General features: G+C 46.3%; 1 protein-coding gene across 1 annotated transcript in view; it reads left to right on the forward strand.

The window, feature by feature from the left end:
• Positions 1-13811: 13811 nt before the first annotated feature.
• The window catches only part of TTC28 (tetratricopeptide repeat domain 28), a gene marked incomplete at its 5' end in the record, with an annotated part of 57866 nt that continues 55628 nt past the window's right edge, over positions 13812-16049 (forward strand). The window contains one exon of the mRNA XM_008569951.1: positions 13812-13952. Coding sequence (XP_008568173.1) covers positions 13812-13952 — 141 coding nt within the window. The remainder of the gene's footprint in view (positions 13953-16049) is intronic.

Raw genomic sequence — 16049 nt, forward strand, 5'->3', positions numbered from 1 at the left:
AAGCTTGTTTTGTTTAGGACATATGTGGTACTTCATACTTATCAACTGCTTTACAAATATTTATTAATTATAAAACCCCCAAGGGAGCTGAAGAATACAAATTCCATCTCTTTTCTAATTAATTCTGCACCTTTCTATTTGGCAAATACATGTGTTTCAAGGGCTTTTAATAGAGCAAGGAACCCCCTTGGCTCTTTTGTCTACACTTTGGATTGTTTAAAGGAATTATCCTCGATGTCCTGGAGCTCCGATTCACTTGCTAGATGACTTGGGCGACCCCTGCTGGCTGGCTGCAAAATCAGGAGTGCGCACCAAGCCAAAAGCTGTGCCCTCACCCCGAGGCCCTGTGTAAATTCACTGAAGATTGTATGGACTGTGGGTGGTAGGGTATAATCATGGCTGCTGCGAAGACATGGAGTTTACTCTTATTGTTGTTATTTTCTTTATTATTGTTATTTAAATGGAGGTATTAGAATGCAGGAGACATTTCCCACTAGCTAATAACCATTTAAGTTGCATTTGGGGGCTTTCACGACTTGACAACAGCTTTTCAAAATCTCGGGCTGTTAAACCCCCTACCGGGTTAATGTGGCAGAAAAAGACAAGAATGACACCAGCCAGCAGCTTTGTACATGCTGTATCTTGAGCATCTGGAAGAGAGAAGGGGAAACAGATCCTTTTAGAAAATCCAATTAGAGAGAGAGGGAAATATGCTTCGCTGAGAGAGAGGAAGAGAGAGAACAGGTTCTTCCCTAAAGATAAAAGACTTCAGTATTAACAAAGGAAAATCCTATTACTTTGACTTGTTTCAGAAAACCAGTGTTTCTGGATATCTTCTCAGAAAATAGACACTGCAGGCAAATGGAACTGTTTCCGCCCAAAGTTCAATTTAGACAATAACAAATATGACTGTTCAAAAACATCACAGAGATGGGGGAATGCAAAGGCTTTCCGTCATTCCTCCCAGAAGCATGGGAGTCACATTCTCCCTCCGACTCTACTTTCTCAGTTTTAAATGGTCTTACAAGAGACCTAGGGAATATGGAATGATTTTAGAAGTCATGCCTAGCTTTTGGGGACTACATCCCATATAAAAAGTAACTCCCGTCCTGGGAGTCTTTGCTTAGCATTTGCTCACACTTTGACTTTCTCTGTTAAGTGGTCTCATAATCCAGACCAAATAGACTCAGCTTGGTAGCTCTTGGTGACACTATTTGAATAAAAATTTTAAATGTGTGCAATTTATCTAGATTTAGTGGGTTTAAAATAAAGCTCTAACACACCCCCTCCAGTTTCCCTCATTAAGGGGATCAGGTTGTATTAGAATATGCATTTTCATTGTGACATATCAAGGTTTGTTGTATTTATAACAACTCTGAGGGGGGCTTTCTCACAGCATTCCGTGGAGGTCTAGCTGTAGGACTCCCACTGTAAGCAGGCACAGTATAAACTTTGCTATAATATTCTCATTGTCCTAAGCCCTTATCTCTTTTTCATTTGTTAAAGGGGTCATTTGGTTTTCTAATATAACTTGTATTAGTGCGATTGTAGGAAACAAAAATCTTTAACACTGACTCAGGCAGGTCTCTCTTTAACAGCTGGTAAAATGTATGCCCGTACTCCACACACTCTACCTTCGTGCAGCTCAAACTCCTTGATGTACAAATGCTCCTAAGTAATATGTAGCATGTACATCATGTATGCAAATGTTGCTCCCAGAGACCTTTTTGGCTGTTAGTGGACAAGGGAAATGGACCTCATGGTGATCTTTGAAGACCATTTTTACTTCTAATAGCCTGTTTTCCACAAGAACATAGAATCAAATGAAATAAAAAAGTATGCATAGCATATACAAGCTGATGCTGCTAAGAGGGCTGAGGTAATGGAAATGCCTCTGTGCACTTTGAGCTTCTCAGCCCCTGATTGCTTTTAGAAAATGTGTTCCAGGATCAGGCAGCTTCTGTGCCCTTGGAAGCTGGGATTGTGGCATGGGAAGTCACAAGCCTGGATTCACCTCACCCAGCTCCTGGGTCCAGTTCTGCTCCTTAATACTGGTGGGGCCTTGGACAAGTGCCTGAACTCCTCTGAGTCTCCCTTTAGCAGTCTTTAACAAAGATAAGAAGCGCTCCCTCCTAGCTGTGCTACAAGGATTAATGATAATATGCGAGAAGGGCCCTGACACTCAGTAATTGACTTCAGCTGTTATTAATAACCTGTCTCAACTCTCTCCTGCCATTTGGATTTGCAATTGAGAGCCCTGCAAATAGAATGGGTACTTTATTTCAGATGCCTGGTGAAAGAGCCCAGAGCTACTCACTTGATGTTTTGTCCCCACACGTCCTCACTCTTACATGCACCCCTGACATGCCACACCTCATACACACTTGTCTTGTGCCCTTACTTCTACACATTGTAGACACCCCCACTCTCACAAATACAACACTTACCACCTCACATTACATATGCATACACACACACCCCTGCCCCATGTCAAAGTGAAGCGGGCCATCATGAGTCCTTATACATTTCCCAGCCACGGTGGGGAAAGGAATAGCCAAGAGCCATGGATTTGGTACCAGCCTCAAGGGTATAGTGTCCTCTAGTGCTCCAGAAACCTGGCCCCAAACCAACCCTGCTAAAAAGAAAAAATTCATTTTTATAACAATTCCCCCTTTCTCTGGTCACCTCATAGGAAGAAAGTTCAAGATTCTAGAAAGGAAATGGAAGAAAGGCATTTTACAGTTGCTGCAAAACCACTGTTTACCTAAAGGTTCATGTTTTGTTTTTCCAGTGATTGATTTGGTTCTCCTGGGAAGAGACAGAGCTGTCCTGTGTGGTGGGATCTTTTGCAGGAAACCCATTTCTCAGCTGTATTGAGGGTATTGGGCTCATACTATGGCATGTCTGCCAGGCACAGCCACTCAGCCTGTGCTGAGGTCTGCTGTCGCCCAGCCCCTGTGTTAGGCCTTGTGAGGATCAGAGGCATGGGAGCCAGGACTCCTGCCTCTATTCCTGTCCACCACGCAAGGGCAAAGAGGAGCAGACTGCAGGCTTCTTGTGGTCTAGATCTTAAGAGGTGTTCACCTAGTAGGTGCTGTTGGAGGCACACAGAGAAGGGAGAGCTTACTTTTGGACATAGGTGTTCAGGGGAAGATTTCTAGAGGGGAAGGCATTTGAGCTGGTCTTTGAGGGAGAAGCATAATTTCCACGTGTGTAGGCAGGTTCAGGTTGAAAGAGAGGGGCAGTCCAGGTCAAAGGCATGGCCAAAGCAAAGGAGGGAGGTGGCCCATTGCAACATGTGTTTGTGGGATGGAGAGTACCTGGTTTAGGTAGAGCAGGCTTATCTCAGGCAGTGGTGGGAGATAAGATTTGAAAGCTGGACTGGCGCTAGATGGCAGCGGTCTGGACACCACGCTTCTCCACTGTGTTCTGGGTGATGGACAGCATCTGTGGACTCATGCAGTTAAGGCCTAATTGGGGTGCTAGTTTTTAGAAGATTGATCTGACAGTATTTATATATTTTATCTTAATGCCACCTCTATGCTTTTGCTTTAGCTGTTTCCTCCCCACAGAATATCGTACTCTGTCATCCCCACTTGCTGCAGTCCCAGATCATCCCTCCACTTGTCTCAAGTGCCACTACCTCTGAGAGGACATGGAGGGTCTCCCTTGACTATGAGGTGCCTCTCCCGCCCCACAGCTCCTGTCCCTCTGCCTTGGATATTTTGCAGCTCCTGGTTTGTGGTAGAGGCACATCTGCTGCATTCAGCTCCTCTTACAGGCTGGGAGTTCCTGAGGGCATAGACTCTGACACGTGGTGGCACCTCCATAGCATCTTGCACTTTGCAAGCCCTCTAGGACGTGTGGATGAATGAGTACATTCTGTTCTGGACTGTGTGATTCTGACACTTCAGGTCCCTCACCTCTGCTTCTCAGAGGCCAGGAACGTAGTCATTCATGGATTTACCCAAGCAGAAGAAATCTCTGTCCGCCCCAGAGTCCTACTGCACAAGACAGTGGCTCTGAGTGTAGGGCCCCATTTTGGGGAGTGGGAAGGGGTAAAGCAGTTCTCTCTACAATTTTAAGCAAAACCCGACTCCAGGAAAGAATTCAGGAAGAGGATAAGGCTGCTTCCTTTCCTCCATGCCTAAGGCAATATGGTTTCCTGAACCAGAAGAAAAAACTGAACCTAAGATGTACTCTTGTTATCAAATAAATTATGAGGCTTCTTAAATTCCTCTTTCCATTAACCTAAATGTGGTCATGTGCAGCAGCCAGGGTCTGTTCCATTATTGCCAAAGAGAAGACAGCATTACATTCCCCTGGGCCTGCTTGGGTCTGGAAGCCTGCTGAGGGTAAGGGAGCAGGCCTACCTCCTCTGCCACTCACTCACTGCTATTGCAAGGGGCTGGGGGGGAGGGCGGTGGGAGGAGCAGGTAAGGAGACAGGACCATTCTTGCTTGACGAGGTGGCTTTGGAAACTTAGAGTCTAGCAGATGGTTAAAGTGGAATTTGGCTTTTTGTGGGCCCTTTCTGGGCCCTTTGGAGGTGCCCTGCTTCTTGCTGGACCTGGATGGATGCACCTTAGTCCTGCCTTTTTCTTTCCAGCCCTTAGCATCTGGTAGTTCACCTCCTCTGGCCCCCCAGGTGGCCTCGTTGGACAGAACTTGAGATGAGCCAGGCCAGCTCTCCCCTCCCTGTGGACCACATCTGGTCCCTTACATCCTTGACCCCCAACAAACTAGCAGTGTTAGCCAGTCCCTCCCCAGCCTCGCCCTCCAGGTGGAGCAGGGGCAGGGTGGACTGTGACCCTGCTCAGCAAGGGTTCAGCCTGCAGTCCTCCAGGTCTCTCCTGACTTCAGGGTGCTCATTTCCAAGCTCTGAGGGGTACCCTCATGCAAACACCTCTCACTAGCTTTGAGGTGGGAGATGGTGTGCCTTGCTCCTCTTCCAAAGGGGCTTGGATAGGGACTCACTGTGTGGTGGTGGCCCTCTCCAAATAAATTTCTTACCAGTCTCCTCACTTCCTTCTCTTTGGCCCCTCTCTGACACCTGATTTGGGTGGGGACCCAAGAGTCCTGGAACAAGTTCTCAGAGCCATTTCCTGTCTGCATCTGTACATGGGGAGGTGAGGCAGAGGGCCTATCCCTTTAGTGTTTGATGTTTTTTGCATTAAAACCTCAATGAAAGTGGTCCCATTCTGACAGTCCATTTCCTGTGCGCACAAATATACAAACACACACGTGCACACACACACACACACGCCTGTTTTACAGGCTGTGTATTCATACAGTGGTGGTAGTACTCATTTTGTGGGAGGAAAGGGGCTTCTAATTTTTCAGTTACCTTTCAAATCAATTTTAAATACTATTTTAATACAGTTTTAGTAGATTGAATTATGTCCCCCCAAAACTTGCTGAAGCTTGAATTGTGTCCCCCAAGTTTTATGTATTAGAAACTTGGTTCCCACTGTGACTGTTAAGAGGGTGGGAAGTCCTATTACGATAATTGAAAGGTGGAGCCTTGAAGAGGTGATTGGATTGTAGGACTGTGCAGTAGTGAATGGATTAAAAATGGTGGTCAGGGGTGTGGTTCTCAGAGCATTAAAAGAAGAGGAGAGTCTGTTTTGCCCTCTTTCTGCTTTCTCTGCTTCCACCATCTTGCGATGTGAGAACCCTGGGTCACTGTTGTCACCACCAAATGGACTTTGGATGTCCCAGCCTCAGAAACTGTAAGCAATAAGATTCATTTTCTTTATAAATTACCCAGTTCCAGGTATTTTGTTATAAGCAACAGAAACGGACTAATACAAATATTTACCACAAGTATATTTTATTTTTAGAATTAAAGTAAAGATGATTGTGACCATACTATTTTTTTCTAGCCTTTGGTGTTTTCACCAAAGAAAACACATATTGCTGCTAAATATTGGTATAACTAAAAATTCCACTAGATACTTACAGTAACAGCACACTGATGACTTCCATGTGTACAGTCTACTTTTTAAAAAGGACTTTCACATGTGCTCTCCTTCGGTGCTCATAACCATCCTGCCTCGTTGGGATAAATTTCTTTATTGTATACGTCTATGTATGTGAGTGTGTGCATGTCAATTCTTATATAACACACACATAGATTCACAGAATTGGAAAAAGAAAAATATCCACTGAACCTGTTGAGTACCAGCCAGGTGCCAGGCTCTATACTAGGTGCTACACTTAACATTATTTCACCGATCTTTGCTTGCCGTAAGTCTTACAGGTGGTGTCTAGAAGAAATGGGATTCAACTCCCTGTCTCCCAGACTTTGGCTTTGGCTCTTTCTGCTACAGTGCAGTGGCTGTAGGGCTTGAATTGGGTTGTATTGATGTGACTAAACCAAATCGATGGAAGAGAGGGTTTTAGAGCCACGTTGTCAGGGGAGAATTCCATTGCCAACACTTTCTTAGCAAAGATTTCAAAAATAAGATACCAAGTAATGGGGCCTTCCAATTGATTACAGTGTTTGTGTATTTATCCACACAGGCTAGTGGAAGTGAACCCTTCTTATTTATTGGATCACTGTGTTTACTGAAAGAAGAAAAGCTAAGGGAAAAACCCTGTGTTCCTCCTTTTTACACTTAAGCACAGACTAGATAATTCCAGGTCATGAGATAAACAGGGCACTCACAAAATGCTTCTGAGTTAAAATTGCACAATTTTTCTGTATCCCAAAGGCCAGACGCTTTTTTTTTGTTAATTCAAATGATCTGAAGATCATTAAGAAAGGATTTTGGAGGAGGACTTTCATCCTTTTGTCAGTTTAAACAGCGACAGCACACATTAGAATTTATTGATCATTCATACATGTGGTGTATGTGTGTGTGTGTGCGTGTGTAGATTCCTGGCAGGTAAATGTAATCATTTATCTTCAGACCAACAGAAGGTTTGTCCTATAAATAATAACTGTTAGATAATAGTATAGATTATAGTCTTTAGAGGATACAGAGAAAAGCAATTTCTACAATGATATTCAGGAGCAAAGAATTAAATCTAGTTTCATCCAAATATAAGTGTTTCCAGAGAGACAAGTGAATGTGTGATGGTGACTGGATTTCTGCAAAGAAGCCGTTGATACCCCTGGGGCAGTGTCAGCAGTGAAAGCTGGAGGGGCCACACTGCTGGTGCAGGTTTGAACCAGTGGATTTGCCTTCAGAGTCTGTGCCTGCTGTATCACACTCCCTCTGGTTGTGGAGTCTAGAACATGATATGAATGGGCTCACTGGGAGGAATTTTCTGAGAATAGCCTTCACTTTGTCCCTGCCCTCCTGGGTGATTCTAGCACATCTTTCTCTGGAGTGCAGCTCACACTCTTTCTACCTGCTGACTCTCCCTGGCCCCCTCTCCTGTGTCCCACAAGTGTGAATGATGGCAGAGCCACTCGGGAGCTGTGGCACCGGCTCAACACAGTAGGACCACACTGTTCTCTCGGGACACTTCTTGGCCTATCCCTTCCCTTTCCCTCACAGCAATCCTCTCAAAAGCTTGCTTAAACCAAAGAGGGGGATTTATAATAAGGTTATGGGGATGGAGAGTCCCACGAAATCCAAGAGCAAGCTTGGAACAGAAAAGAAAAGCTGTGGGAGCCCCTGGGCTGTGTGAGGTTCTCATCACTGCACAGCCACTTCATTAGGCACCTCCAGCTGCAAACCTCAGTTTGCAGAATGTTCTCTGCTCCTAGTCTGAGAGGGAAAATGGCCATCCTCCATGGCTCCCGTGCTCACCCACAACCAACAGAGCTAGCCATGCTCTCCCTGCATTCCAGTGCTCAAATTTTGGGGAAAGGAGTTAGATCAACTGACCTTAGGGCAAAGTCTACCTCTGATCCAGTCAGCAATGGTGGGGGGGTGTGGGGAGAGTGTCACCACGTATAAAGTTGGTACTGGGAACTTGCTCCTGTGACCCTGTGGATTGTAGAGGCAATTTCTAGAAGTATACTCGTTAAGATCAGGGCAACTGCCCCAAAGCAGCCTACTACACCGTCCCTTTCTCCCCATCCCCAACAAGTAGCCTATTTTCCTGCTTTAAAGACGCGTATCAGCTTTTCTGTTTCTTGGGTTCTTCTATGTGAGATAGCCCATGGAGTAGGATGCTTTCCCCCTTATCCTACTGTCCCTAAAAGTAAACCAGGCTCTTTTCATCTTAAATGTTTACTGATAATATGGAAAAACAAACAGGGACCAGTAAGTAATTCACATGGGAAACTTTCAAAGGTCTCAGAAATCTTGAGATCCCGAAGTCTCACATCTTTAATTTCTGGCACTCTTGCTTAATGGCTTCTGGGAAAAACAGGCCCTTTAAGCTGTTGGCAGATGGGCCATACAAAACCCAGAAAATGCCCTTGGTCCTTGTCATCTGTGCATCTTTTCATATCTCCAAGACATTCTCTGATTCCTGGTTGTGGAATCCCACACTGCAGGGTGCTAGCCTAGTCAGACCTGGCGTCTCAAAATCAGGAGGCTCTAAGTGATTACATGCGATGGCAGCAAATGAACTAATTCTTGCTTCCTCAAATTTCGCCAGTTGTAAAGAGATCTTCCCTTTGAAATAATGGGCATTTTTCTGCTTTTGATCTAGTCCATCGGGTGTGGAGCAGGTGGTATAGGAGCTTCCTCACTGCCCTGTAGACAGGAAACTGAAGATGGAGCTTCTCACCCACCATTTCCACTGTCAGGGTTGCAAGTGGTTGGTCTTTGGCAAGTAACTGGTTATCTGTGCAAAAGAAGCCTGGAGATGGGGGTAGGTGGAATGGAAAAAGAATGAGTTAGCAAAAAGATGTTGAGACATGAATAAAAGCATGCCTGTGTGGAGATTTAGTCGCAACTGTCAGAGGAATGACAGAGAGTGTATGCTTGGAGAGATCAGGAGGCCACGCTTGCAAATGAAAATCCTCTCTGGAACCTCTTGCCAAGCCCTGTCCCCGAGAACAGGATGAGCTCTGGCATGGCTCGGAGGTGCTTGATTCATGGGCCATTTCTATCTCTCTGGGGAAAGCTCCACGTGAACGGCATTTTGGAGCCTGCCTCTGGTGATGTTATGATTTATATTTCCCAGATCAGGCGGTAGCTGGGCTTCTTGCAGGGTCCCTGGGAGAGATGCTGGTAGGGTATGTGGGCACCATGCTGGGCAGGTGGGTACCTGCTGCCTGCCTCTGAACTGCTCTCTCTCTCCAGCCCCCCTCTCAGCCCTTGCCAGGACTCATCCCTCACTGTCCTGCAATTAGGTCAGCTTTTACTGACTTTGACCTTTTGCCCTCACTTTTCTCCATGACTGTGATGATATAAACCTCAACCTTCCACTCAACTCCAGGCAGTGGACTAGGGAAGGGTCCAGTCAGGACTCTGGCTGAGGGTACGTGCCAAGTCAGGGGCCAGGAGCAAGAACAGATTCCTCTCCCTCCCTCAAGGGTCCAAGAGTAGAAAGGACCAGGGACGGAAGTGCAAGCCAGAACCCTTAGGCCTAGAGAACCATGAGGAAAGAGGAGAGAGTGTGGTGGTCCAGTCCACTCAACTCCAGGCAGTGGACTAGGGAAGGGTCCAGTCAGGACTCTGGCTGAGGGTACGTGACAAGTCAGGGGCCAGGAGCAAGAACAGATTCCTCTCCCTCCCTCAAGGGTCCAAGAGTAGAAAGGACAAGGGACGGAAGTGCAAGCCAGAACCCTTAGGCCTAGAGAACCATGAGGAAAGAGGAGAGAGTGTGGTGGTCCAGTCGAGGGAGCAGGACAAGAGGCAGGGTCAAACGGTCCAAAGATGGGTGGACAGGACTGGAATGGAAGCAGAATGGGCAGAAAAGAGAAGCGGGATCTTAGCACCTGGTGCACCCCTAGCTTTCCAGTGCTGGGAAGCTGGTTGGTCGGGAGCGCCTCCCCTTTCCAGTCCTCCTGCCTTCCACCCAGCTCTTGTCTCCTCTCCCCCAAGGCCCTCTGGCATCCTCTCTGCTGAGCTGTGACCACCAGTTTTGCCGGCAAAGCCAGTGCTTCTCTATTGGTCCTTCTCTGTTTCAGATGGTGACCATTAGAAGAGTGGCCAAAATTAGGCATGAGTTTAAGTTCTCCAGGAACTTTTCCTCCACAACTACTGTTTGTTCATTCATTCATATTTTCATATTCATTCTTTCTTCCTCTCTTTGAGTCTCTCCCTGTCTCTCCCCCATCGACACTGGTGGTTCATTTAGTCTCTATATGTGCACGTATACATACCACTATGTAGTAACTTATTTTTTGCCTTGCACAAATTAGTGTGCCCATTTGCCACCTTCTTTGAGCTCCTCAAGGGCAGAGGCTATCTTCATTTTAATCCCAGCCCCAGCTAAGGACCTGGCACATATGGTCACACAGTTAATATGTTTGAGGGTCAGTTGGCCTCATGGCCAGATGAATGAATGAATGAATGGCACCAAAGTTTATCTTTTCTGAATCCCTCTCGGGATTCAGTAATAGAAGGACTTATTTTATTTTTTAAATTAACATACAGTATGTATTAGTCAATATCAAAGCAGGAACAAGAGACCACACAGTAATTTGAGTAGTTTAAGATAAAGAATTGTTAGCTATCATAGGGACTAAAATAAAAAGGGATTGGCTAGTAAGAAGTAAGAGAACTCTAAAGAATACTAATCATATTAGATCGTAAATGTCTTGAAGGCAGGTATAATGTGACTCTCATCTGCTTAGCCATTATAGTTCTTGCTCATGGGTCCCACTCAGTAATCATTGTTGAATCAAAGTGAATTGAATCTGTAGTGACCAGACTAGGTGTGATGTACCATCTCTAGAAAGCTGCTCAGAGAAATAAGTTCAGGGGAGTTCTTGTGCTAGGAGGTTGGGTGTCAGAGCACTCTTGGGACCCCTGCTGTATAGATGAGGCTTGTTTTGTAAATGGGAGAATCCCTTATCTGTGACATTGCCTGTTTGTTTTTCCTTTTAGTGTTAATACTTTGAAGGGTCAGGAAACAGCCCCATTAAGCATGAGATTCAGTCTGCAGCTGACAGCACGAGAGCAACTGCAAGATAATGGAGGCTGAGACCAGTCTCAGCCAATTCTTCTCCCCTTTGCAAAGCGCTGAATGACAAGCAGACTTCTCAGCTCCAAGCAGGCAGTCGCATTCAGATGATAAATGTGTCCCTGGACAGAGGAGCTTGTTGAGTGACATTTACCAGGGTCTCTGTGAAGGGCCCTCAGCTCCCAAGGGAGCACTTCAAACCTTCACCTGCTTGCCTGTTCAGCTGACATCCGTGGGGCAGTGAGAGGAATAAAACCCCGTTTGCTACTCTCCAGCATGATGGAAGCCCTGGCGATTTGTTTAGATGCTAGAAGTTTCCTGGTTTCTCTTGCTTCCTGTCTTCAGCTCCTCCCTTTTCCGGTCGAACCCCAGAGAGAAGCATGAAGCCTGTGAGAAGCTTAGAGCCTTAAAGGGGAGAGGCAGGAGGTCAGTGAGTGCCACAGTCCTAAGCTGGCTGATACCCGGCTCTGCCACCTAATGCTTTTTGACCAAGTTACTTGACTTCTCCAAACTTCAATCTCCTCAGATGTAAGATGGAGATAATAAGAGCTACCTCACAGGGTTGTCAGACACATAAAATTAAATCTGTGTAAAAATACTTTGCACATTATAAAATGCTCTCTGGCATAGGTCATTCATTCAGCAGTTCCTCATTGCATATCTACTTGTGCCAGGTACTTACTGTGCTATGTTTGAAGAGCCAGTTCTAGACTGAGGGCTAATGGCCAGGCCTTTACTGGCCATCAGCATGTCTCTGGGATAAATACCAAGTGTTTCTGTCTGGGTTCTCCAGAGAAAAAGAACCAATAGAAGATCCACACACACACACACACACACACACACACACACACACACACACACACACGAAGGTACTTCAGAAAGTTCATGGAAAGATTCATATTATCTTTTAATTCTGTATTTCCACATACTTTTTGAAGTACCTTAATATAAATAAGATATATTTATATATACTGAACATATATAAATAGAATATGTTTATATATATATATATATATATATTTACTTATATATATATATTTACTTATATAAAAAGATAAAAGGTTTATTTTAAGGAATTGGCTCACATGGTTATAGAGGCTGAGAAGTCCCAGGATGTGCAGTCAGCAAGCTAGTGACCCAGAAGAGCCAACAGTGTAATTTCCAGTCTGAGTGTGAATCTGAAGGCAAAAGACCAATTTCCCATCTTGAAGACAGGGCAGAGAGCACAAATTCTTTCTTATTCTGCCTTTCTGTTCTATTCAAGTCTTCAGTGGATAGGATGAGGCCCACTCACATTAGAGAGGGCAATCTACTTCACTCAGTCTACCAATTCAAAAGTTAATCACATCCAGAAACACCCTCACAGACACACCCAGGATAATGTTTGACCAAATATCTGGGTACCTTGTGGCCCAATCAAGTTGACATAAAATTAAAAATCACACCAGGGTTGGTGTTTACATGGAGCATTTAAGTTTAGCGAGCAGCTTTATATTCTGTGTCTCTTTTGGCCTCCAGAATGACCCAGTGAGAGGCTTATTACCCTTCTCTGTCACAGGCATCACCAGCCTGGCTGTTTGAAGCCAGTCATGTTTGTGTTAAACCCAAATCTCCATACTACGAACTTCTTCCCTTTCAGTGACAGGAAGTCTGCCCCTTTTCAGAGTTCCACTTGCCCAGCGAGTGAGAGGCTTGCAAGTCTGTCTTCTGCCTCTAGTACCCTGGTACCCTGTATTCATCTACGCTGATACTTAGTCAGCAGGGAATTGTAAAAGAGGTTGTCCTGTGGGCTGAGAGCTACATGTAGACTAGATATCCTTCAGCAGCTCAACAAAGGCTGAATGTAACCCTGATGTCGAAGGAAGGTAAGGACTTGACGTAGACACATGCCTTTGCTGGGCTTCCATTGGGTGTGAGGTGTGGGGTAGATTGGAGGAGGTCAGGTGCAGTGGGCAGCACTCCCGTGGACACTTGTACCCCTGCTGTGGCTATCTTTGTCTCATTGTGGCACAGTGCATGGTTTTAACATTTAATAAGCCTTTTGTCATTTTAATCACGCTGGTGTATCAAGGCACTCCTGGGTATTTCTGTTTATTTAAAACCCATTGTGAGATGTTCTGTTAAAGTATGTCGTAGGAGAAATATGATTTATTAATTCAAAAACAGTCACATCCTCATGCTAAGCTTGGAAAACGGGACCAATCAGCAGCGTTTCTCAAGCCTACATTTCACACAGTGCGCACTCTACCTGGCATCGCAGCCACTTGTGAACGTGTTTGTCTACTCATCTGGAAAATGCCATTTTAGGCTATGTGTCCTCCATGCCTCACATGGTGCCTGCACAATATAGGTGTTTAGTTACTGTTGCTAGAATGGACTGGACTAGAACTGGTGCTGGGGGGATTGTCACACAGCCATGCTCATCTCAGCTTTACTCTGGCAAGCATGCCCAGCCAGCACATCACAGACAACATGTTACCTAGTGTGTGTCGTGCATGTGCTAGACACTGGGAATACACTACTTATTCAGGCACAGCTCCTGCCTGTAGAGAGCTAACTGGGGGGTGACAACCAACCAGAGTTCATCTTGAGAAGCACTGGAAAAAAGAGATGTAGAAAGAGGGCCTCAAAGACACCAGGGTGATGCTGGCATCAGGAGGCATCAGTACTAGGGGTTTGTTGGGTGGCAGAGTGGCACTGGACCTCAGAGCTGACTTCCATAGCTCAGCGCTTCTTTTCTCTCATTGGCTTTTTCTGCAATTCTTCCTGCAGAGCCTGTGCCAGCAGTGAGACAGAGAGTGAAGCTGGAGACATCATGGACCAGCAATTCGAAGAGATGAACAACAAGCTGAACTCAGTTACAGACCCCACTGGCTTTCTGCGGATGGTTCGCCGCAATAACCTCTTTAATAGGTACGTGTAGGGCCCTTTTCCAAGGCCCAGTGCAGGGCAGGGTGCTCTAGCACAGATAACATGCTGTCAGCAGATGTTCCTTCCAGCTGGTTAGGCTTCTGGCTCATGTCATGCATTTGCAGAAGTGGGTGTGAGTCTACCACGGCCACATGCTCATCCGGGCTTCTGCTTCACAGCAGCACCTCAAGCTCAAGTGAGAAAACAGTGACAGCTTGATGTGACAATTCCCTTTTGACTGGTTGAGAGGCCCAGGGGATGGTTGGCTGCTTCTTCACGTAGCCTCAGAGCTGACTTCCCGAGCACCAAGCAAAGCTAGACAGAGTAGCTCCACATCCTTCTTTGCCAGCTTCTCCAGGTAACATGGGGCCAGGCACCTGTGCTGACTTCCTGGCCTGAGATCCAGGGAGATTAGGGAAGGTGGACATGCCAGCACTGTTGGAGGGAAACTGGAACCAGGAATCAGCTCCTCCAGACCCAGACTCACCCATCTGACCAAAGAGACCTTAATTAATGGCTTTAGGATGACTCAGGGTAGAGATTGCCAAGCAAGCACACCCCTTCATCTTTTGATAGGAGAGATACAAGCTGGGTCCAGATAAACAGGGGCGAGCGGTCGGGTGGAGGGACACCTGTCCTAATGTCATTTGGTTTCCTGGCAACAAACTGGGAGTCACATTTTGATAAGCCTCTCCAAAAAGACATCGAGGACTCTGTAGGTCCCTGCCACAGCCTGAGGGCCTACCTCTGAAGGACAGCTGATTGACCCTAGAACACAGGAGGGAAGTGACTGTGCACTGAGTGGGCGGCAGCCTCTGCTTGGCAGCCCTGCTGTGCAGGGCATTGTGTGCCCTGTCTGTTCCTACTCTGGGCCCTGGTTTCCTCTCATTATTGTGCTGTCAAGGTGACAAACTGTGTTTATTTCCCCAGGGCTGAGCTGAGTGGGAACGGAGCCAAAGGCCGGAGATGTAGGAACCAGTAGTTTGGTTGAAAGGAGGCCAGAACTTTAGGCTGGTTCACCCCAGTTCCTTCTGCTCTGTCACCTTCACAGGTGTCCCTCGTGGCTTTTGGTTTCTTGTAGAGACAAGACCAGGTGTGAAGAGGCATGATATTGGGCCTGGCTCATGTCCTTGCAGTGCCAGCTTCTTGGCCTGTGAGGCAGGTGATTCTCAGTGCTGCCAGGTGGTGTGATTTGTGGTGGCAAATGAGTGCAAAGAGCTCGGAGCTCGGGCCCTGGCCTGACCACTTGCCAGCTGTGTGACACTGGGCAGGCGATTTCACCCCTTTCAGCCTCAGTGTCCTCATCTCTGGAATGGGGATAAGCTTTCTACCCTGCAAGTTTCTTTGAATGTGGAAATTAAAGTAGCTAATATATAAAAGCACGCTGACTGGCTTCTAATGCATAGAAGGCACTGTACACATGGTGGCTTTCTACTGTCTTTAGTAAAATGGGAAGAACAGTGCTAAACTTGAATTCTTAAGATAATGTGGATGGATAAACTTTGGAAGGATGAAATTTCTATGTGCCTGTGCAGCAGGTGTTAGCTGCCTTGGGTTGTAGCCTCACCCACCCTTCCTCTATCTATCCCACTTCACGTCCTTCATGTGAGAGAGCTGCCAAAGGCAGACCATCAGGCGTCCGTGGCCAACCTGATCGCAGCTGAGAGCCCCTGGGCCCTCTGGCACTATGGATAGAAGGGGGCAAGCCAGGTATATATGGGAGCCTAGCTTATCAACCCTGGGATGGAGGTGGTCTGAATTTTGGTTTGTGGAGTTGCTGATTATGAGAAGATGAGCACTTCTGAGGTAGGTCCTATAAGTACAATACTGTGGATTAATTTGTTCATTTAAACAGTGCAGTCTGTGCCCCAGCCAGGCTGAGTACTAGCCCCAGTGCTGGGGACTGGAACCCAGCTCCCTTGCAGTTCCATCCTCAGGAAAGCAAAGGAGTTGGAAGGGGTCTCTATAGACGCTTCAATCCTGATCTTTTAGAGGCTACTGAGGGTGGACTGATGAGGGAAACAGCTGCATTCCTTCAGCTTCAGTGCAGTGAGCTCTGAAGGCCCAGGACAGTTTGCAACACTGTGTGTTCACTGCTGC

Source organism: Galeopterus variegatus, unplaced genomic scaffold (genome assembly GCF_000696425.1).
Source record: "Galeopterus variegatus unplaced genomic scaffold, G_variegatus-3.0.2 Scaffold547, whole genome shotgun sequence".
In the NCBI taxonomy this organism is placed as follows: Eukaryota; Metazoa; Chordata; class Mammalia; order Dermoptera; family Cynocephalidae; genus Galeopterus; species Galeopterus variegatus.